At 48.6% G+C, this 22,893-nt stretch overlaps 1 protein-coding gene across 4 annotated transcripts in view; it reads right to left on the bottom strand.

The window, feature by feature from the left end:
• IFT140 (intraflagellar transport 140) overlaps window positions 1-22,893 on the bottom strand; it is a 244,046-nt gene that overhangs the window by 176,997 nt on the left and 44,156 nt on the right. For all 4 annotated transcript variants that reach the window (XM_030545678.1, XM_030545680.1, XM_030545679.1 and 1 more), the window contains one exon: window positions 188-279. In XM_030545678.1, the coding sequence (XP_030401538.1) occupies window positions 188-279 (92 nt within the window). The remainder of the gene's footprint in view (window positions 1-187; window positions 280-22,893) is intronic.

The raw sequence follows: 22,893 nt of genomic DNA, 5'->3' as shown, positions 1-22,893 counted from the left end.
AGACAGGCTTCAACTCATTATTCTGAAGAATGAGAAACAATGAGTAACAAACAGAAAATATTAATTTTCTATTTTAGATGAATAATATGAAAACAAAGGCACTCCAGAGTTAACTGAATCTTTGGTCCACCACTGAACAAGATTCTTCCAGCTGGCAAGTCTCTTGTGTCTCAAGTCAAATTCTTACCTGAGGACTGTTTCACCTATTGCTGTAACAAGGAGGCTATGGTCGATTAAAATAATGTCTGCAGAGTGACCTAACTTTCCACTCAACTTCACCTGTTAACAAAAAACAAAAACAAAAACCCATCAGTTAGAAGGGACATAATTGAAAACCAGCTGGTGTCAGCACTGCATACCTGGGTTGCAAAGCAGGAACACAGGAATTACCATACTGGACCATGGCCATAGACCATCAAGTCCAGTATCGTGTCTCTGACAGTGTCCAGCACCAGATGCTTCAGAGAAAGATGAAAGAAATCTTGCATTAGGCAGAAGTAGATCTCCTCCTAATCCCTAACAGTTAAAGAGTGGTTTAAATTCTAAAGCACAAGATTTAATATCTATTCCAAAATTTGTTAGGATTAACTATTATATATTCTAGTTATAGAAATAAATGTCCAATCCCTTTTCTGAATCTTGCTAAAAAAAATTTTAAATAACTTTTTAAAAGCAATAGTCTCTAATGGTTCAATCGACTGCAACAATGTGCATTTGCTTCCATTGAATAGCAACTTTAGGATCATGACTGTGGCAGTGACGTAGGATAAAAAAACAGGGTTATTTCTCCAAAAGCATTTATTTCTGCATAAGACCAGGCTTGCTAAACAGCCAAGTGTGCTGTGATAAACAGTACATGCTACAGGTATTCACAATACAGAATCATTTGCAACAAAGACCCCAAAATCATCTCTTATTGAATAAGAACAGATATTATTAGTTTTGGGCTCTCCTACCACAAGCCTTATTAAAACAGACTAGTGTATATTTTTAATGGTGCTAGTTTTGTAATATTCAGAGCAGTTATGTCACAATTCTACTATAGCTGCGGCAGAATTAATGGTGTAATACAGAAAACAAAGGGTTGTCTACTATTATTGTGTGAAAGTTACTGGTAACCCTCCTAACAACTAACGGTTTGGCCATTAGGGGGAAGCAGAAGCCTCACGTACACAGTACCCTGAACTTTTGAACTATCTTTTCTCTTCTGCCTCAAAGCAGAGAAAACTTGCTTCAAACCAGTTTTTACTAACCAGATAACAGAGTGCAGGGTTTGCCACCTACCAATCAAGTGTTAACACGCAAGGGTCTTTGTCTAAAGTGTATAAAAGGCTTGTGAAATTTGTATGGAACAGAGTCTTTTGTACCAAGGTACAGGGCTCTCCTTTCTTCTGCAGAATAAAGCATCTTTTCCTTATCCCTGTCAGGTTGTTATTGGCTCTCAGCTAGGCAGACCCAATATTTCGGTAACAATTGTGACAGCATTCCCCATGGTGCAGCCTGAGACCGTGGGATTGCTGTGCCCCCTGAACTCTCTCCAGCTTGGAGTGTGTCTCACAATGCCTTGCTAGTGACCAGCAGCAACCCCTCCAGGTGCTGTTATCACTCAGCACAACCATATGTGGCGACCTCACACCCAGCTAGATTGCATGAATGCTCCAAGAGCCATTCATGAATCACACAGATAGGCACCAAAGTCATATCCCTCCAGCTCCCAGCATGATACCTCAGGAATATACCACTGACTATCTCTTGGCATCCAGCCATCAAGGCCATGAGTCAGCGTGCCTCAGTTTCCCCTTTCACACACAGAGCAAACCAGGTTTGTTATGGTTTCTCTGCTGTGACAAGCTTTAAATCTGTTTACATGTATTAACTGAGAAAGAATGGTTACTTACATTTCATAACTGCTGTTCTTCGAGATGTGTTGTTCACGTCCATTCCACATTAAGTGTGTGAGCGTCACGTGCATGAGTGTTGGAAATTTTTTCCCTTAGCGGCTCCCGTTGGGCCAGCGGGGCCCCCGCCAGAGTGGTGCCACTGCGCCGTGCATATATACCCCCGCTGGCCCAACCCCCTTCAGTTCCTTCTTGCTGGTGACTCCGACAGAGGGGTAGGAGGGTGGGTGGTGGAATGGATGTGAACAACACATCTCAAAGAACAACAGTTATGAAATGTTTACGTCCATTCCACATTAAGTGAATCACAAACTTACCTTTGGAGGGTAGGAGTCACGAAACAATTGACTGGAGGACCGCCCTGTCAACTGCTGCATTCTCCCATGCCTGCTGGTTGACCACGTAGCGGGTCGTAAAGGTGTGCACTAATGACCAGGTGGCTGCCCTGCAGATCTTCTGGACTGGGACCCATGCCCGGAAGGCCGTGGAAGCTGCCTGAGCTCTGGTCGAGTGAGCCATGACCACCGGAGCTGGGACACCAGTGAAGTCATAACACACCCAAATGCAGTTCGTAATCTACGACGAGATTCGCTGTGTTGACACCAGACTGCCCCTCATCTTCTCAGACACAGCTACGAATAGCTGCGTAGATTACGAAAGGGTTTGGTGTGCTCCAAGTAGAATGCCAACGCTCGGCGGACATCTAAGGTGTGCAGGCTGTGGTGACTTGGGTCCTATGTGTTTTTGGAAAAAACAACGGCAGGCAAATGTCCTGACCCAGATGGAATTGTGAGACCACCTTTGGGAGGAACTTAGGGTGTGGGCAGAGCTGCACCTTATCTCTGTGAAACACAGTATATGATGGTTCCAAGGTGAGAGCCCTCATCTCCAATACCCTTTTGGCCGAGGTGATCAACACCAGGAATGCCACCTTCCAGGAAAGGTGGAGAAGGGAGCAGGTAGCTGCGGGCTAAACGGGGGCCCCATGAGCTTAGAAAGGACTAAGTTGAGATTCCATGGAGGAACAGGGGGGCATGAATAAGGGAACACCCTTTCCAGACCTTTGAGGAATCGTCCCACCGTTGGGTGGGAGAAAACCGAGCTACCTAAAAACTCTGCGTGAAAGGCAGAAATAGCCACCAGGTGCACCTTAATCGAGGATGGGGCCAGCCCTTGCTGCTTAAGGTGCAGAAGGTATTCCAGAATGGTCGGAACCGGGGCCTGGAGCGGTTGCACCTGTTGTGACCCGCACCAGCACGAGAACCTCTTCCACTTGGCCAAGTAAGTTGGCCTGGTAGAGGGTTTCCTACTTCCAAGTAGGACCTGCTGCACAGGAAGGGAGCACTTTCTGTCCAAGGCACTTAACCACATAGCTTCAATGCAGTCAGATGCAGCGATTGCAAGTCAGGGTGGAGAAGCTGCCCTCCATCCTGAGTAATGAGGTCCTGGTGTAGGGGCAGGGTTATCGAGGCCTCCACCGACAGCTCCAGGAGCATGCTGAACCAATGCTGGCAGGCCCATGCCAGGGCGATGAGAATGAACAAAGCCCTGTCCCTGAACACCTTGAGCAGTACCTTGTGTGCTAGGGGGATGGGGGAAAAGCATATTTCAGTTCCCTTACCCACCGGATCGTGAATGCGTTGGCTATTGAGCCCGGGCTGCAACCCTGGAACGAGCAGAAATGTGGGCACTGGGTGTTGTCCTTGGTAGTGAACAGGTCCACCCGGGGAAACCCCCACCTCCAGAAGAGTGAAAGCACGATGTCCGTTTTGAGCGTCCACTCGTGCATGCAGTAGGACCTGCTGAGGTGGTCTGCCAGCTCGTTTTGCTCCCCCAGGAGATACACCACCTCAAGGTAAATGGCATGGGCTATGCAGAAGTTTTATAGGAGAGCTTTGTGGCAAAGCGGGGAGGAACAGGCTCCGCCCTGCTTGTTTATATAAAACATGGCAGTCGTGTTGTCTGTCAGAACTGTCATGCTGTGACCACTCAGAGTGGCGTGAAAGGTCTGGCATGCTAAAAGAACTGCCCTGAGCTCCTTCACGTTGATATGGAGCGATTGCTCCATCCCCAATCACAAGCCCTGAGTTCTGAGGTTCCCCAGGTGAGCTCCCCATCCAAGGTCTGACGCGTCTGTTGTGCAGCAAAGGGGATGCCCTTGTAAACTCCTGTCTGGGACTGCCACCACCTCAATGAGTCCAGCACGTCCCCCGGGGCTGTTACTATCAAATCCAGAGGACCGCTGCCAGGGTGGTATACATGGGCGAGCCAAGCCTGCAGAGTTCTGAGTCTCAGTCTGGCATGCTTGACCACAGGCGTGCAAGCTGCCATGTGGCCTAGCAGTCGCAGGCAACATCTGGCCATCGTAGTGGGGAACTGGCACAGGTAGCTCACTGCCTGCTGGATGGTCAGGAATCGTGATTCCAGGAGGCTTGCTCTTGCCTGTACCACGTCTGGGACCGCCCCTATGAACTCCACTCTCTGTGCTCGGACGAGAGTGGACTTGGGAACATTGACCAGGAGCCCCAGCCTGCGGAATAGATTCAATGTCGTCTGTACGTGAGTCTGAACCTCTTCTTTGGATCGACCTGCCAGGAGCCAGTCGTCGAGGTAGGGGTAAACTCGAATCCTCTGTCTCCGCAAGCATGCTCCCCACCACCGCCATGCATTTTGTGAATACTTGTGGGGCCGCAGCAAGGCCAAACAGTAAAACTGTGAACTGCTACTGTTCCTGGTTCACGGTGAAGCGCAGAAATCGGTGATACACTAGGTGGATGGCGATATGAAAGTATGAGTCCTTCATGTCAAGGGCAGCGTACCAGTCTCCCCGATCCAAGGAGGGGATGATGGTACCCAGAGAGACCATGCAGAACTGGGTCTTGACCAGGAACTTGTTGAGCTCGTGCAGGTCTAGGATGGGAAGATGTCCCCCTTGGCCTTGCGGATGAGGACGTAGCGGGAGTAGAACCCTTTCCCCCTTAGGCCTAAGGGCACTATCTGTACCGCCCCCCACCTCTAGGAGCGAGTGAACCTCCTTTTCTAGGAGATGCTCGTGAGAAGAGTCCCTGAAGAGGGACGGGGAAGGGGGGTGTGGGGTAGGCAGGGAGGAAAACTGTAGCATGTACCCACTTCACACCATGTGTAACACCCAACGGTCTGATGTAATGCTGGACCACATACAGGAGAAGCAGGACAGGCAGTTGAGAAAGCACAGGGATGGATCCGGTGGATGATCTGGTACGCTGTCTTCAAGCGTGCCTTCAAAAGTCTGGCTTAGAGCCCAGCTGAGGCTTATGTTGACCTTGGTTCTGGCCCAGCCTATTGGAATTGATGTTATTCTAGCACTGCCTCCTACTGTCTCCGCCTCGCCTGTAGTAAGGCTCCTGCTGAGGACGAGGCTGGTACTGGTGCTGAGGAGAGGGCTATGGCTTAAAGGGCTTCCTCTGAGTTGCCGGGGTATGCATACCCAGTGACTTGAGTGTGGCTCTAGAGTCCTTAAGGCTATATAGCTTCGAATCAGTTTGGTCAGAAAAAAGAGTCCGAACTCTTCGAATGGGAGGTCCTGAATCGAATTCTGGACCTCAGGTAGCAAGCCTGACTCCTGAAGCCACACTGAGTATCGCACGACTACGCCTGATGCTATTGTCCTGGCCGCCGCGTCCGCCGAGTCCAGGGATGCTTGGAGGGAGGTTTTCGCTTTGGCCTTGCCATCCTCCACTAGGGCCATGAACTACTGTTGGGAGCCCTGCGGGAGGTTGTCCTTAAACTTCCCCACTGCCACCCAGGAGTTGAAGTTATGCCTGCTGAAGATGGCCTGTTGGTTAGCAATCCTCAACTGGAGGCCCCCTGACGAGTACACCTTCCTGCCAAACAGGTCTAGGCGTTTTGCTTCCTTGGTCTTAGCGTACCATGGGCAACAAGCCCCAGCTCCCTTCTCGTTCACCGCCGAGACAACCAGTGAACATGGGCTCGGATGACAGAACAAGAAGTTGTAACCTTTTGATAGGGCAAAGTACTTGCACTCCACACCTTTGGACATTGGTGCGCTGGATGTCGGGGTCTGTCATATAGTTGTGTAAGTAGACTGAATGGTCTTAATGAGCAGGAGCACTATTCTGGAAGGAGCTTCTGGGCTCAAAATGTCCACCATGGGGTCTTCCTGCTCAACCGTCTCCTCGGCTTGCAACCCCAAGTTATGGGTCACCTTATGAAGCAGTTCTTGGTGGGCCTTGTGGTCTAATGGCAGAGGTCCTAACACAGCCATGCCTGCTAGTGCGTCATCCGGGGATGACAAAGAGGTTAGCAGCTGCTTAGCTTCCTCCTGCTGGTCCCCCCGGTCCTCCACCCCCAGGGAAGGGGCTTCCAGCTCAAGCTGGGGCCAGTGGTCCTGGGACGACAGTGAGTACAGTGCCAGACTTTCCTCTCTCTCGCTTGGTAAGGCTGCAGACAGCTTGGACACCACAGCTTCCCTTACAGGGGAGCATCGGCGCAGGGACCAACATCTCTGTACCCAATAGCTGGCCCTAGAAGGAGCACCTTGATGCTGGTGGTAGGCGCACGGGGCCAGAAGGGCCAGTGTCCCCATTGTGGTAGACAGCCAGTTTGTTATTCCCTGCTATCCGGGGCCTGTTGTGGGTAGCTGTATTGGCCCAAGTTGGCGGCAGACTCCGGCGACGCCGAGCGTGAGGGCCACCGCAGTGCCGTCGATCTGTGCCAGCGAGAGGCTGATGATCGGCTTCTGGCTGACCGGTACTGGTGTCTTCTGGGCACCTTCAGTGACTCCTGGCTCGAGTCCTGCTGGTGCCGGTCTTGTGGGGGCACCGGAGAGTGCCATATGTCCTGCACTGACCTCGTGAGTAGACTCATTTCCAGTATCGAGACTTCCATCTGAGTCCAGGGTAGCTGGGAGTCCTTGGACTCAGAGCTCAACCAGGACCAGCGCCAGGAGCAATGCCGTGATGGTGACCTCGAATGGCTCACCATTGCCGGCACCTAATCTATTAAGAGTTCAGCAACAATGAAACGCTAACTAACTGATAACTGACTGATAACAGCTATGCAAACACTAAGGCTAAGGGAATTGCTTCTCTTACGAGAGCAAGAGGTTGTTCCAACGCCGCCAGGGACAGTAAGAAGAAACTGGAGGGGGGTTGGGCCAGCAGGAGTATATATTCACGGCGCAGTGGCGCCACTATGGCGGGGGCCTCGCTGGCCCGACGGGAGCCGCTAAGGGAAAAAGTTTCCGATGTTCGTGCACATGACACATGTACACCTAATGTGGAATGGACATGAACAAGTACTCGAAGAACTAGCATTGCCATAAGATTTAACATCCATGTCAAAATTCTTATCCCAAAACTTAACATTAATACCTAAATTATCATCACAGATGTGCATTTACAAGTATCTTTATCTGAACAGACGGTGTGGTATCATAGTCTGGTTTGAGGTTGGTTTGTTCATTACCCATGGTGTCCTTTGACTCTCTCCCATGTAATCAGTCACTGGCTTTTCTATTCCTCCAGTGTTCCCCTCTGCCTGAGTTCTTATTTTAACTATGTTTCTAGGATTTGGATACCTCAGGGTCTGGCAAGATAGGAGTTTAGGGGCATCCTGCATATTGACTGGCCCTTTGGGGAGCTGTCTCCCAACCCCAGGACTGTACATATACAAAAAAATCCAGCTCCCTTTTTGGAGTTACCCTGTTTCCCCCTCTCAGCACTGAGTCATTCTCTGCCCCCCAGAGGGTTGTGCTCTGTACTCTCTGGGCGAGGTGCGTTTACCCTTTGATCAGATGCACCTTTTCCCAGCAGCTTTCCCATAACTGCTCTCTGGTGTCTCACCAGCCTGGGTGAAAACACCCCCCTCTCTGATCATTGGGTCATTTGCATTCTCACAAACCACCACCTGGCAATTTTCTTATCTGAACTCCTCTGTTATCACAGGTGTTGGAGCTGCAACTTGATGCAAAGAGACAGCTACTTTTCAAAAACGTATCAGAAATAGCATCCTGAAAAACTGGGATCTTGATTGGGGTACCCTCCACCAAGGCTAGCTTTAGGCAGATTCCCCCGATTCCCTGAAATCGGGCCCCTTTTTAATTTTTTTGTACATACCCGGTGGCGGTCCGGGTCTTTGGCAGCAGTTTGGTGGCGGGGGGTCCAGAGTGAGTGAAGGACCTCCACCCAAGTGCTGCCGAAAACCCGGACCGCCGCCGGGTATTCAAATCAGGCCCTGCAGTTCCTAAAGCCGGCCCTGCCCTCCACTACCTCTTTCTCTGTCCCCAAGAAGTCAGCTGTGTGACTGCTCCCCTCCAGAAGGTCAGTTACACAGTTCTTTCTCAAAACATGAGTCACAGGCTGAGTGCAAAGATGCTGACTCAGCCATCCGGTCCTGGGCATCCTCTCCTTCATGACCAGTGTGGAGACATTCCTGTCTTCCCACTATTCCTTTCCCAGTTTCCGCTCCTGGGCCCCCTTTTCAGACACATTTCTCTGTGATCCTTAGGAAGGTTCCTCTCCCTTGTTCGGCTGCAACACTCTGCCAGCTAACAACTGGGACAGTTTCCTTAATCACTGACAACTCCTCTCCTGCCCCTGCTCCTGAGGGCATGTTGCCAGCCCCTCCCAGATTTGGAAGCACACTGCTTCCCTGTGTGACAGTCACAGGACTCCTCACCCATCTCAGTGGTTTCTGAGATTCCCTTCTGCTTCTTTGGGCTTCCCTCTAGGATACATTTCCCTATGCTCCCTAGAGCGAGGTTTGTCTCTGGTTCAGCTGCAACTTGCTGGCAGCTAACAACCTGGACAATTCTCTCCCTGGCAGGCATTACACTCCCCTCCTTTCCTGAGATGGTGTTGCCTCCAGCTGCAGTGCAAGAGTTGGTCTCAACCACCCTCCCAAATGGAAGCATGTGGTTTCCCCCTGCTGCAGAAGAACCAAGGAGACTCTCTACCATTCTCTCAGCAGTTCCTGAGACATTACCATTTCCCTCGGGGGTCCCAGCATAAAACTCCCTCTTGCTGCAAGCAAATACTTGAACCTGAGCTACACGGAAAAAATCGTTACCAAGAAGCAGGTCAACTAGGAGGTGTTCCATTACTCCCACAGTCAAAACATTTTCCAAACTTTCCCAAAATCACATGGATTCTAGTTAGTGGTACAAGGAATATGCTTTTGCCCACCCCCACAATCTCTGCCATTTGGCTACGTAACATACTGGCCTTTGGAACCACACTCTGCTTAACGAGAGAGATCTGAGCCCCTTTATCCCTCTGCCTCAAGCGTTCCCCACCATTAATTTGGACAACCTTAAAATGCTCCATGTCTGGTTCTGCAGAGGCTAATCTCATAAAACCAATGAGATAGATTTTGATTGCCTGGGGGGTTTCTGTGTTGAGGACAGCAGAACTAACATGAGCTATTGGTTGCCTGCTTCCTCCTCGCACAAGGCATTTATTCCTCAGGCCATCAGTGGAACTATACTGATAGCACCTTTTGAGCTCTTCTGCTTTTACAAGAGATTTGGATGAGGGTTAGAGGAATGGTTTTGGGGAGGTGAGTACCCAGCCTCCCAGCTACCCTCCCTCCTGCTAGGGATAAAATGGGATCGTCCCGTCCCACCAGCTTCAAACACCTCTTTCAGTTGTTTGTTTTCAATAGATGCCTGGGTCTGTTTGAAGGCATCAGCAAGAGACTATCTCATACACAGAATTTACATCTTTGTCCCATAGACACTGCTTTACATCAGCAAAGAATCCTGTGGCACCTTATAGACTAACAGACGTTTTGGAGTATGAGCTTTCGTGGGTGAATACCCACTTCGTCAGATGCATGTAGTGGAAATTTCCAGGAGCAGGTATACATATGCAGGTACAACCGCATCTGCTCTAACCCCTCAGACACAGACCAACACTTACAAAATCTCCACCAAGCATTCTCAAAACTACAATACCCGCACGAGGAAATAAGGAAACAGATCAACAGAGCCAGACGTGTACCCAGAAGCCTCCTACTGCAAGACAAACCCAAGAAAGAAACCAACAGGACTCCACTGGCCATCACATACAGTCCCCAGCTAAAACCTCTCCAACGCATCATCAGGGATCTACAACCCATCCTGGACAATGATCCCACACTTTCACAGGCCTTGGGTGGCAGGCCAGTCCTCGCCCACAGGCAACTTGCCAACCTGAAACATATTCTCACCAGTAACTGCACACCGCACCATAGGAACTCTAGCTCAGGAACCAATCCATGCAACAAACCTCGATGCCAACTCTGCCCACATATCTACACCAGCGACACCATCACAGGACCTAACCAGATCAGCCACACCATCACCGGTTCATTCACCTGCACGTCCACCAATGTAATATACGCCATCATATGCCAGCAATGCCCCTCTGCTATGTACATCGGCCAAACTGGACAGTTGCTATGGAAAAGGATAAACTGACACAAATCAGATATTAGGAATGGCAATATACAAAAACCTGTAGGAGAACACTTCAACCTCCCTGGCCACACTATAGCAGACCTTAAGGTGGCCATCCTGCAGTAAAAAAACTTCAGGACCAGACTTCAAAGAGAAACTGCTGAGCTTCAGTTCATCTGCAAATTTGACACCATCAGCTCAGGATTAAACAAAGACTGTGAATGGCTTGCCAATTACAAAACCAGTTTCTCCTCCCTTGGTTTTCACACCTCAACTGCTAGAACAGGGCCTCATCCTCCCTGATTGAACTACCTCATTATCTCTAGCTTGCCTGCATATATATACCTGCTCCTGGAAATTTCCACCACGTGCATCTGACGAAGTGGGTATTCACCCATGAAAGCTCATGCTCCAAAACATCTGTTAGTCTATAAGGTGCCACAAGATTCTTTGCTGCTTTTACAGATCCAGACTAACATGGCTACCCCTCTGATGCTTTACATCAGTCTTACATTATGCCTAGGAAATGCTCTTGAGGCATGAGATCAAACATTCCCTCAAAATTTTAACACCTTTACCCCTCACCCATTTTCCAAACAAATCTTTCACTCTGTTCACATATTCCCCAATTACTCATACCAATATCCCTCCTAAGATTCCTAAATTTAACTACATGTTTCAGGGGTAATCTGAAACCTTTGCAAAACAGCGTGTTTAAATTTACAATAGTCTAAAGCATCCTCAGTGGTTATTTCATTTAATACACTTAACGCTTTACCAGTTAATTTTGCAATCAGAGTAGGAACTCTCTTGGCATCAAGGATCTTATGCACTGCACACAGCCTTTCAAAGGTAGTCAGATATTCAACAATATCATCTATCTCCTTCTACACAGGACATAAATGTTCCAATTGCAGATTTTTGGAACAATGGCAATCGCTGGGTTCTGCTTCTGCTTCTCTAGCAGGTCCAGTTGGTGTTTTTGCTCTCTTTCTTCCCATTCGCTTTCTTTTTCCTCCCTCTTTCTTCCTGTTTCTCCTTCATCTCCAGTTCTTTCAGTTGCAATAATTTCTCATGCTCCCTCTTTTTTTCTGCAGCCTGCAGTCTAAAAAGCTCCAACGTTGCAATGAAAGCAGTGAAGCCAGTCATTTTCCTGCTTTTCTGTTCCTATTTCCGTTTCCCGAAATAAGCAAACAGAAAACAACAAAGCCTCCTCCTTACTGTCCTTAGCCACCACACTTAAAATCTTTACACCAGTGTATGAAGTGCAAATCTTACTCAGTACAACAAGTGGTGTATTTCACCCTGCTCGCTGCACCACTGTGACAGGATCCCCCCAGGGTGCAGCCTGGGACTGTGGGACCGCTATGCCCCCTGAACTCTCTCCAGCCTCAGCTGCCTTGCTAGTGACCAGCAGCAACCCCTCCAGGTGCTGTTATCACTCAGCTCAACCACATGTGGAGACCCAACCCCCACCTAGATTGCATGAATACTCCCAGAGCCATTCATGAATCACACAGGGAGGCACCAGAGCCACATCCCCCCAGCTCCCAGCATGGTACCTCAGGAATATACCATCTAATTTATTAATTGAGTCACCACCTCATCAACAGAAAGTGGATATACACTAGCCCTGAGCAGATTTGCCCCACATTTTATCTTTACCAGTCAATTTGTATGAACAGTTCAACAGATTTATTGAGTATAAAAGATAGATTTTAAGTGATATTAAGTGATGGACAAAAAGTCAGAGTTAGTTACCAAAAGAAATAAAATATAGGGTTGAGAGTTTAGATTGCATGCTTATAAGATTGGGCAACATCTGGATTATGCGGTTCTTCCTCACCCCACTGGATACTGCAATCCTTAATATACAGGTTTTTTTCCTTAAACCTGGGCCAATCTCCTCTGTTGGAATCTTGTTTCTTCTCAGTATCTTAGTTGCTTACAGTACAGGTGGGTGAAGGAGAAAAGCCCCGTATGTGTCCACTCTGTCTGTTTTATACCCTCAGTCCATGTGCTTGGAAAACACAGGTCCAGGCATTTCTGGGGGCATTGCTTAGTCTCCAAGCAAGGTTGAGCAATTCCCCTGGTGTGGCCTCATGCAGATGAGTCATTGAATTGTAGCTACCTTGCTGGACAATGGCTGTTCATGGGTTGTTTGACACCCCGTCTGGGGATTGGTTACTTTCCTTGCTGTTGCCTCTGGGGAGTTAATATCTGGCTGATTCCCCAACTTACCCCAAAACATAGTGTATGTCTACACTGGCAGAGTTCCTGCGCCAGCAGTTACAGGGATGCTCAGAGAGCACAGAAGGGAAACAGCTGTTGCGTGTTCACACTGTCAGCTGCCTACACAATAGTGTGTTCACACTTGTGGCACTTGCAGCGATATTCAGAGCTGTGCACTCTGGGCAGCTATCCCACAGAGCATCTCTTCCTCTTCTGCCACTAACAGTTATGGGAAGATGGAGGGGATTGCGGGGCTTCCTAGGTCCTGTCCCAATGCCCTGTGATGCATTGCTTCACATCCCAGCAGTCCCTGTGCTTCCATTCACATTTGGCATCATCTTTCAACAGTTTGTGTACTGGGCGCTCTGCCTCTCCTGTCTGCAGGAACGGATCCGGAACTGTTGACCAGTATACTGCTCACTCTGACCAACACATCATGAGTGGCAGTGGAGCTATTCCTTAAACTACAAAAGCAAGAGAAATGAGACATTGATCTCGCCACCCGTACTAGCTATGGCACAAGATTGCTTGTGGCATTCACAGTGGTGCTGACCATAGAGGAACGCCGCTTTTGGGCTCGGGGAAACAAGCACTGAGCGGTGGGATCACATCATCATGCATGTCTGGGATGATTAGCAGTGGCTACAGAACTTCAGGATGAGGAAAGCCACATTCATGGGATTGTGTGATGAGCTTGTCCCAGCCCTGTGGTGCAAAGACACAAATCACTGGAGAAGTGCATGGCGATTGCGCTGTGGAACCTGGCTACTCTAGACTGCTACTGATGGGTCGCTGTAGACGAGCGCTTCGTTGCTTGCGGTACAAATCAGCTGGAGACCTCTTACTTTGAAAAACCCTGTGTCTCTGTATTTTCCTGTGTTCATTCCCACCACCATCTATATACAACTCTGTACAATTCAATAAGAGTTAGGTAACCATCCGGGGGACAGAAAGTTCCTGTGGCTAGCTAGAAGCAGCAGTTCCTCACTCCTACTCCTCCTGTTCCACCCCTCCATTTCCACGCCCTTCCTGCCAGCTTTATAGGCCTTCTCCCCAGCAGGCTCACAGGTGATTACTCTTAGGCTTCTTTAATAAGCCACACCCCACCATCTCCAATCAGTTCCCCTTAATGGGAGCTGCGCTAGTGGATACTGAGCTAACGGGCTGGTTCAGTGCCTCTTAGGCCAGCATCCTATTATACACACGCACCCTTAAGAACGGCACCCCCAGGCTGCCTTTGGCCCTTCGGCCCTTCTGCCATCCCCCCGAAGGAGGTTCTTTCAAGAAGGCCTCGCCTCTCCCAGCCAGGTCCTTCTCAGCCAGCACCCCGGATGGTTTCTCCATTCCTCTCCCACAGAAGGAGCATTTCTCCAGGAGTGGTGGCCCCCCGATCTCTGCTTCAGCCCACAGTTCATCACACCAGTCACACAGCAGCAAGTCTCCTATCCCCCGCTCCCCCGGGTGTCTAGCCAGGGTTTGGAGTCTGCCCCATTTTCGAGCGGGATCTTCCAAGACTCAGTTTCCCTCGTATCTCCCAGCAGCTCCGGGGTCTCCTGTCCCTCTAATGGGGGGGGTCGGCATTCATCCCACCTCTGGGTGGGACCTTCCGCACCTCAGTTTCCCCTGGACCACCCTGAAAATCTGGGCCTTCCTCTGCAGAGAGCAGGATTCTGGGGTGCTCTCCTGCACCCCTCCCTTCTCCTGGAGGGCTCCGACTAACCAACTCCTCCATATACATTTCCTGCAGGTTGGCTCGCTCCGGGCTTTGCTGTCTAAGAGTTTTCTTTTGATTCACAGGCCTAGGCCTGCTTCCCTCTCAGGTGGTAGATACCCTGAGAATGAGAACCCCCACTCTCGGGGTTCCCCCCACCCTGCGCCTGGTAGCGTGAGACATCCCAACCTAACACTACAGGACATGGCAGTTTCTCCAGGACTCCTACCCGCTTCCACCTGAAGCAACCCTTTGCTTCCAGGGGTTCCTGGGCTATGGGGCAGGACTTCCTGTCCCCATGTATGCACCCGAGGGCCATCCTTTCCACTGGAATGAGCCAATATGGCTTGCCCAGCACCTTTCGCACCAGCGTGCAATTCAAGGCGTTGTTGACCACAGCCATTTGGGTCTTTCTCCCCACCTTCACAGGCACGGTGGACATACCAAGCCCCCGGTTCCTTCCCACCTGTTGTGTCCATGCACAAATGTCCGCCCAACTGCACTCCATAGCTGGGAAGTCTTGTTTTATGAGTCCCGGATTCCCATACTGCCAGCAGGTTACCCGGGCGAGTCTTTCGGGTACTCCTAGGGATTCCCCTTTCTTCTCCTTGCCTTTGCTGGGGAAGGAGTCTATGAGTCTCTGTCTCGCTTCTCTGTCCTTTCGCTGTCGGTCCAGAGCCAGCACTGTAGGGGTGGGGCTGATAATTATTCCTGTCCCCACATTTTCCACAGGCCAAGTTCCTTATGGAAGATATCTTGCTGCTAAGGGTGAGCAGGGAATCAAGGAAGAGTCTTCTCCAAGACTGCGGTTTCTGCCCCAGCCCATATGCACCCTTATAAGCAATGTGACCTCGGTGACAGCACAGTGGCACAGGAAAATTACCGTTAATAGGGCAAGAAACAAAGCAGCTCTGCCAAAGAACCTGCAGCAGCGGATTGCCCAGTATCTCCATGAGTTTCCTGGAGATCTGAGGCAGATTCTCATTAAGTGAGGAAGTTAATCAACAGCTTGTTCTGTCGCTCAGACTAGGCATGTGGTGGTACGTGCATCATACCAAGACAAGCCTGCATTCTGCAGCCCTCCTGCCCCCAACAACTCGCTTCAGCGATTCCCAAAATCAAATCCACTTACCAGGGGCCTCCTCTCCTGTTTGTGTGTTGCCGAGATCCAACAGCTGTGACTGGCTAGGCTCGTCCAGGGTAGAAAAGAGTTCCTTGCTGCATGCATCTCTGACCTCCAAGTCATCCTCTGTCTCTGGGTTCCCCATCCCCTCCACATCCTCGTCCAAGATTTCCTCCTCCTGACTCAGTCCACTTTCGACTAGCATGCAATGCGAGTCACCAAAGTATCCACAGTGGACTTCGTGGTGGAGGTGGGGTAGCCACCAAGTATTGTGTCCAGCTTTTTGTAGAACTGGCAGCTCGTGGGCACAGCACCAGAGCAGCGGTTTGCCTCCTGCACCTTGTGGTAGGCGTTCCACAGCTCCTTCACTTTGACGCTTCACTGCAGTGTGTCCCAGTCATGGCCCCTTTCTGTCATGCATCATGAAATCTGTCTGTAGATATCATAATTCCTACAGCTGGAGCACAGCTGGACTGTACAACCTCCTCCCCCCAAATGCTAATGAGGTCCAGCAGCTCAGCATTGCTTCAAGCAGGGGACCGCCTGGTGTATGGAGCAGGCATGGCCACTTGGAAAGATGCGCTGAGACCACTGCACGCATTACCAAGCAAACAGGAAGGGGACTTTCAAAATTCCAAAGGAATTTAAGGGGTGGGGATGATGGTTGGTCACCTGAGGGCAGGGCAGTACAGTTCAAATTGATGACCAAAGAAGCAAGAACAGGCATTGTGGGACACCTTCCGGAGGCCAATCTCAGTGCTGTAATCGACCAGGGTGTCTACACTGGCATCGCAGTGCTGTACCCCCAGCACAGAAAACTGTATGCCTCTCATCGGGGTGGTTTTTTACAGTGCTGCAACTGCACAGTTTCTGCACATTAAGTGGCTTGGCAGTACACTTTGAGAGTTACAACACAGAAAACCGCTTTACTGCGCAGAAACTTGCCAGTATAGACAGGGCCTCAGTGACGACCATACAATACAATTCTCATAACTTCATATATATTATGAAATATACATATGGATAGAGAAATGTCTTTCAGCAGATCATAACCTTTCCCCGATACCTTACAAGGCATGCTTTATATAAAGATCACAATTATATGAAAATAAAGAATATGGGGATTACAGTACACTCCCACAAGATATAGAATGTCACAATTATAAGTCTGCCAGAATGAGATCCTGAGCTGTTTGGGTGCTACTGTAATTGCAGTTCAAACTGAGAGACAGAGGGTATGAAAAAGGTTACGTATGACTAAAGAGGTCAGGTAATTGCATATTTGAGATGTAGCAGACCCATATTTTAACATAAAGATATAGATTATTGTTAAATATCACACAATCTTGCCATTAGCTAAGGCTTTGTATATATGGAGATTTCGCTCTCATTGCAGGCACTAGTGTAGCTGTACAGGTGCAATACCTGCAGTTTAGACTGGTAAGGCCGCTATTTGTACTGGTGGAGCTTCCCCTGGAGTTTCAAAGAGGAGTAAGCTCCACCACTACAAATAGCAGATCTGTCTGAGTTTACTCCTGCTTGAAAGTAGGATAAGCTCTACCATCTAACCATCTGCACTAAGGGGCAGGGTTCCACAAGTGCCATTATATCTATGACTGGAGTTGGGGCAAAACCCTGATGTAGACAAAGCCATAAAGCATCAAAAAAGGTCACAAAACCAATTCTAGTTTCAATGGAAAGTCACCTTTAAAAGCCTGCAGGATTGCTTAGCCAATTCCCTTAATAGTTCTCCTTCCTTGTGTTTCCCTCTCTTGCCTCATCCTGGCCTCTTCCTCTTTTGTTCATTATGGAGTGCCTCCTCCTACTATAAACTACCTAACCAGCAAGAAGAGGTGAATGAGGCTTTTTTTTTAAAAAAACACTAACAAAATCATCCAAAGCACAGGACTTGGTGGTGATTGGGGACTTCAACTACTCAGACATCTGTTGGGAAATTAACATAGCAAGGCACAGATTATCCAAGAAGTTCTTGGAATATATTGGAGACAATTTTTTATTTCAGAAGGTGGAGAAAGGTACTAGAGGAGAGGCTGTTCTAGATTTGATTTTGACAAATAGGAAGGAACTGGTTGAGAATTTGAAAATGGAAGGCAGCTTGGGTGAAAGTGATCATGAAATGATGAGTTCATGATTCTAAGGAATGGTAGGAAGGAGAGCAGCAAAATAAAGATAATGGATTTCAAGAAGGCAGACTTTAGCAAACTCAGGGAGTTGATATGTAAGATCCGATGGGATGCAAGTCTAAGGGGAAAGACACTTGGCAGTTTTTCAAAGAGACATTATTAAGAGCACAAGAGCAAACTATCCCACTGCATAGGAAAGATAGGAAGTATGGCAAGGGACCACCCTGGCTTAACCAGGAGATCTTCAATTATCTAAAAATCAAAACAGTCCTACAAAAAGTGGAAACTAGGTCAAATTACAAAAGATGAATATAACCAAATAACACAAGTATGTAGGGACAAAATTAGAAAGGTCAAAGCACAAAACGAGATCAAACTAGCTAGAGACAAAATGTATTTGTAAAATGTTTTCTTGTTACATTAGAAACAAGAGGAAGACCAAGGGCAGACCATTACTCAATGACGGGGTGGGGAAACAATAACAGAAAATGTGGAAATGGCAGAGATGCTTAATGACTTCTGTGTTTCAGTTTTCACCAAGAAGATTGGTGGTGATTGGACATCTAACATAGTGAATGCCAGTGAAAATGAGGAGGATCAGAGGCTAAAATAGGGAAAGAACAAGTTAAAAATTACTTAGACAAGTTAGATGTCTTCAAGTCACCAGGGCCTGATGAAATGCATCCTAGAATACTCAAGGAGCTGACAGAGGAGATATCTGAGCCATTAGCGATTATCTTTAAAAAATCATGGAAGATGGGAGAGATTCCAGATGACTAGAAAAGGGAAAATATAGTGCCAATCTATAAAAAGGGAAATAAGGACAACCCAGGGAATTACAAATCAGTCATCTTAACTTCTGTACCTGGAAAGATAATGGAGCAAATAATTAAGCAATCAATTTGCAAACATCTAGAAGATGATGAAGTGATAAGTAACAGTCAGCATGGATTTGTCAAGAACAAATCGTGACAAACCAATCTGATAGCTTTCATTGGCAGGGTTACAAGCCTTGTGGATGGGGGGGAAGGGGGAAGCAGTAGACGTGATATAGCTTGACTTTAGTAAAGCTTTTGATACTGTCTCACATGACTTTCTCATAAACAAACTAGGGAAATGCAATCTAGATGGCGCTATAACAAGGTGGGTGCATAACTGTTTTGAAAACCATTCCCAGAGAGTAGTTATTAGTGGTTCACAGTCACGCTGGAAGGGCATAATGAGTGGGGTCCCGCAGGGATCAATTCTGAGTCCAGTTCTGTTCAATATCTTCATCAATGATTTAGTTTGGACAATGGCACAGAGAGTACACTTATAAAGTCTGCAGAGGATACCAAGCTGTGAGGGGTTGCAAGTGCTTTGGAGGATAGGATTAAAATTCAAAATGATCTGGACAAACTGGAGAAATGGTCTGAAGTAAACAGGATGAAATTCAACAAGGACCGAATCCAAAGTACTCCATTTAGGAAGGAACAATCAGTTGCACACATGCAAAATGGGAAATGACTGCCTAGGAAGGAGTACTGCGGAAAGGAATCTGGGGGTCATAGCGGATTACAAGTTAAATATGAGTCAACAGTGTAACACTGTTGCAAAAAAAAAAAGGTAACATCATTCTGGGATGTATTAGCAGGAGTGTTGTAAGCAAGACATGAGAAGTAATTCTTCCACTCTACTCTGCGCTGATTAGGCCTCAACTGGAGTATTGAGTCCAGTTCTGGGTGTCACATTTCAGGAAAGACGTGGACAAATTGGAGACAGTCCAGAGAAGAGCAACAAAAATGATTAAAAGTCTAGATAATATGACCTATGGGGAAAGATTGAAAAACTTGGGTTTGTTTAGTCTGGAAAAGAAGACAGAGAGGACAAGATAACAGTTTTCAAGTACACACAAGGAGGAGGGAGAAAAATTGTTCTTCTTAACCTCTGAGGATAAGACAAGAAGCAATGGGCTAAAATTGCAGCAAGGGAGGTTTAGGTTAGACAGTAGGAAAAACTTTCTAGCTGTCAGGGTGGTTAAGCACTGGAATAAATTGCCTAGGGAGGTAGTGGAGTCTCCATCATTTGAGATCTTAAAGAGCAGGTTAGACAAACACCTGCCAGGAATGGTCTAGATAATACTTAGTACTGCCATGAGTACAGGGGACTAGACTAGGGCCTTGGCTACACTTGCGCGTTATAGTGCAATAAAGCCGCCAAGAGCTCTTTACTTCACTCCCCGTTCACACTGACAAGGCACGTAGAGCACTCTGACTCCGCGGCTAGAGCACTCCTGGTACTCCACCTCCCCGAGAGGAATAACATTTGTTGCGCTCTCGCTGGAGCGCCGCGGTGCCAGTGTGGACACCTAATGCGCTCTGACTGGCCTCCTGAAGTGTCCCACAATGCCTGTTCTAGCCAGTCTGGTCATCACTTTTGAACTCTGCTGCCCTATCCTCAGGTGACCAAGCGTCAGACCCACCCTTTAAATTCCCTGGGAATTTTGAAAATCCCCTTCCTGTTTGCTCAGCCAGGTGTGGAGTGCTCTCGGTGCATCTTTCCAGGTGGCCATGTCTCCATGCACCAGGCGATCCCCAGTATGCAGCAATGATGAGGTGCTGGACCTCATCAGTGTTTGGGGGGAGGAAGCTGTGCAGTCCCAGCTGCGCTCCAGCCATAGGAATTACGATACCTTCGGACACATATCAAAGGCCATGATGGACAGGGGCTATGACCGGGATGCAGTGCTGTGTTGGGTTAAAGTAAAGGAGCTGCAGAATGCCTACCACAAAGTCCGTTAGGCAAACAGCCGCTCCGGTGCTGCCCCCACGACCTGAAAATTCTACAAAGAGCTGGACGCAATACTTGGGGGCAATCCCACCTCCACTGCAATGACCACCACGGACACTTCCAAGCCCAGCACAGCAAGGGGGTGGGTAGGAGGAGGAAAGCACGAGCGATGGTGCTGAGGTGGAGAAGGACAAACAACAGAGGAGGTTCCTGGTAAGCGTCTTTCTTTTTGGGAAGGAAGTTTTTAGGTACGGGCTCTTTGGGCGAGGAGGGGGGAGCATTGCTGCACACAGGCAAGCTGTGTATGGGCCAGGGCAGAAGCTGCATTGTAGAAGACCCTCCCTTGCTTCCCTAGTCACCCTCAGCAGTGACATATCTTTCAGGACGAACTCCTGTGGAGAATGTTGGGACAGTGTTCAGTGTAGGTGCCCCCTGCAGCTGTTGGCTCTTCCCAAGGCACAGAAACCCAAAGGATAGTACAGTCATGAAACAATCAATCCCCATGGACCCTGTGCTTACTCACCATTTCTGGGGCTCCCATGGGTTATGTGCGCTCGCTTTGGGACAGGCAAAATATGGGTTTTGTGATTGCCCTCCTTAAGTGCAGGGGAATCATTGCTCTGTCTAGTGTGTACAATGCTGCCTCTGTTAAGTGTTTCATTTTGCCTATATAGGTGCAACCTTGAGATCTCAGACGTCCTTCTTATCACCAGCTGACAGACTGAGAAGACTCAGGAAGAGGCCGTGTAAAAGCAAAGAAGACATGCTGTGTGAAGTCATGCAACAGTCTGTAAATGAGAATCAAAGGCACAGAAGTGGAGGGAGAGCGAAAGGAGGATCCGCCAGGAAAATGCAACGTACCAGCGGCAAAGCATGGAACGGCTGATTAGCATAATGGAGCACCAAGCAGACTCTATCCAGGTGCTCATCGCCATGCAGGCGGAACACTGCCGCCCTCGCCCCCCCATGCAGACCTTATCCAAAAACTCTTCCCCTTGTGCCCCCATGTCCCCTCCAACCCACTTTCCCCAACATCTGGGTTCTTACCACCCCCAGCTGCCTCCTACACCTGTAGCTTCACCACCCACCCACGAAAACTACGACCCTTATCCACTGCACTCAACCCCCCTCAACATGCCTTATAGCCATCCTGAAGTGCAGCACTCAGTGCACAGCACTCTAGACAGGATTCGAGAGTACGAAATCAGGACATACTCAAGCCTATGAGTGAACCGGTCCCCACCCCACCCCCTTGCCCTTTTGGTATTTCTGTGTTACTTTGTTTTTGTTTTTCAATAAATGAATTTTTTCACTTTGAAAACATACTTTATTAGTGCATAAAGCAAAATATACCTTAGCCCAGAAAAGCAACAAGCACTGCAAGTCAGTGTACCAAACACAGCCACTGCATTTAACTCCCGTTACTGGTGGCTTTCAGCCTCAAATTGCTCCCTCAAGGCATCCCTAATCCTTGCAGCCCCGCGCTGGGCCCCTCTAATTGCTCTGCACTCTAGCTGTGCAAATTCAGCCTCCAGGTGTTGAACCTCTGAGGCCCATGCCTGAGTGAAGCTTTCACCCTTCCCTTCACAAATATTATGGAGGGCACAGCATGCGGATATAACCGCGGGGATGCTGTCTTCGGCCAAGTCCAGCTTCCCATAAAGAGAGTGCCAGCAGCCCTTCAAACGGCTGAAAGCACACTCCACAGTCATTCGGCACCAGCTCAGCCTGTAGTTGAACCATTCCTGGCTGCTGTCCAGGCTCCCTGTGTACGATTTCATGAGCCATGGCATTAAATGGTAAGTGAGGTCTTAAAGGATCACAATGGGCATTTCAACTTCCCCTACGGTGATCCTCTGGTCTGGGAAAAAAGTCCTGGCTTGCTGCTTCTTGAATAGGCCAGTGTTCCGAAAGATGTGTGCGTCATGCACCCTTCTGGGCCAACGTGCGTTAATGTCAATTAAATGACCATGGTGAGCCACAAGCACCTGGAGAACCATGGAGAAATACCCCTTTCGGTTAACGTACTCAGAGGCTAGGTGGGCTGGTGCCAGAATAGGAATATGCATCCCATCTATCGCCCCTCCACAGTTAGGGAAACCCATTAATTCAAAGCCAGCCACAATGTCATGCACGTTACCTGGAGTCACAGTTCTTCTGAGTAGGATGCGATTAATGGCCCTGCAAACTTGCATCAACACAATTCCAACCGTCGACTTTCCTACTCCAAACTTGTTAGCTATCGATCAGTAGCTGTCTGGAGTTGCCAGCTTTCAGACTGCAATAGCCACCTGCTTCTCCACTGGCAGGGCAGCTCTCAATTTCGTGTCCCTACACCGCAGGGTGGGGGCGAGCTCAGCACACAGTCCCATGAAAGTGGCTTTTCTCATCTGAAAGTTCTGCAGCCAATGCTCATCATCCCAGACTTGCAGGACGATGGGATCCTACCACTCAGTGCTTGTTTCCCAAGCCCAAAAGCAGCGTTCTACAGTGGAGAGCATGTCCGTGAATGAGACAAACAATTTTGTGTCGTATGCGTTACACAACTCGATATCATCTTCGGACTCCTCACTGTCACT

The sequence above is a fragment of the Gopherus evgoodei genome, unplaced genomic scaffold (genome assembly GCF_007399415.2).
Source record: "Gopherus evgoodei ecotype Sinaloan lineage unplaced genomic scaffold, rGopEvg1_v1.p scaffold_38_arrow_ctg1, whole genome shotgun sequence".
Taxonomy (NCBI): domain Eukaryota; kingdom Metazoa; phylum Chordata; order Testudines; family Testudinidae; genus Gopherus; species Gopherus evgoodei.
This window is presented reverse-complemented; position numbering and strand designations above follow the sequence as displayed.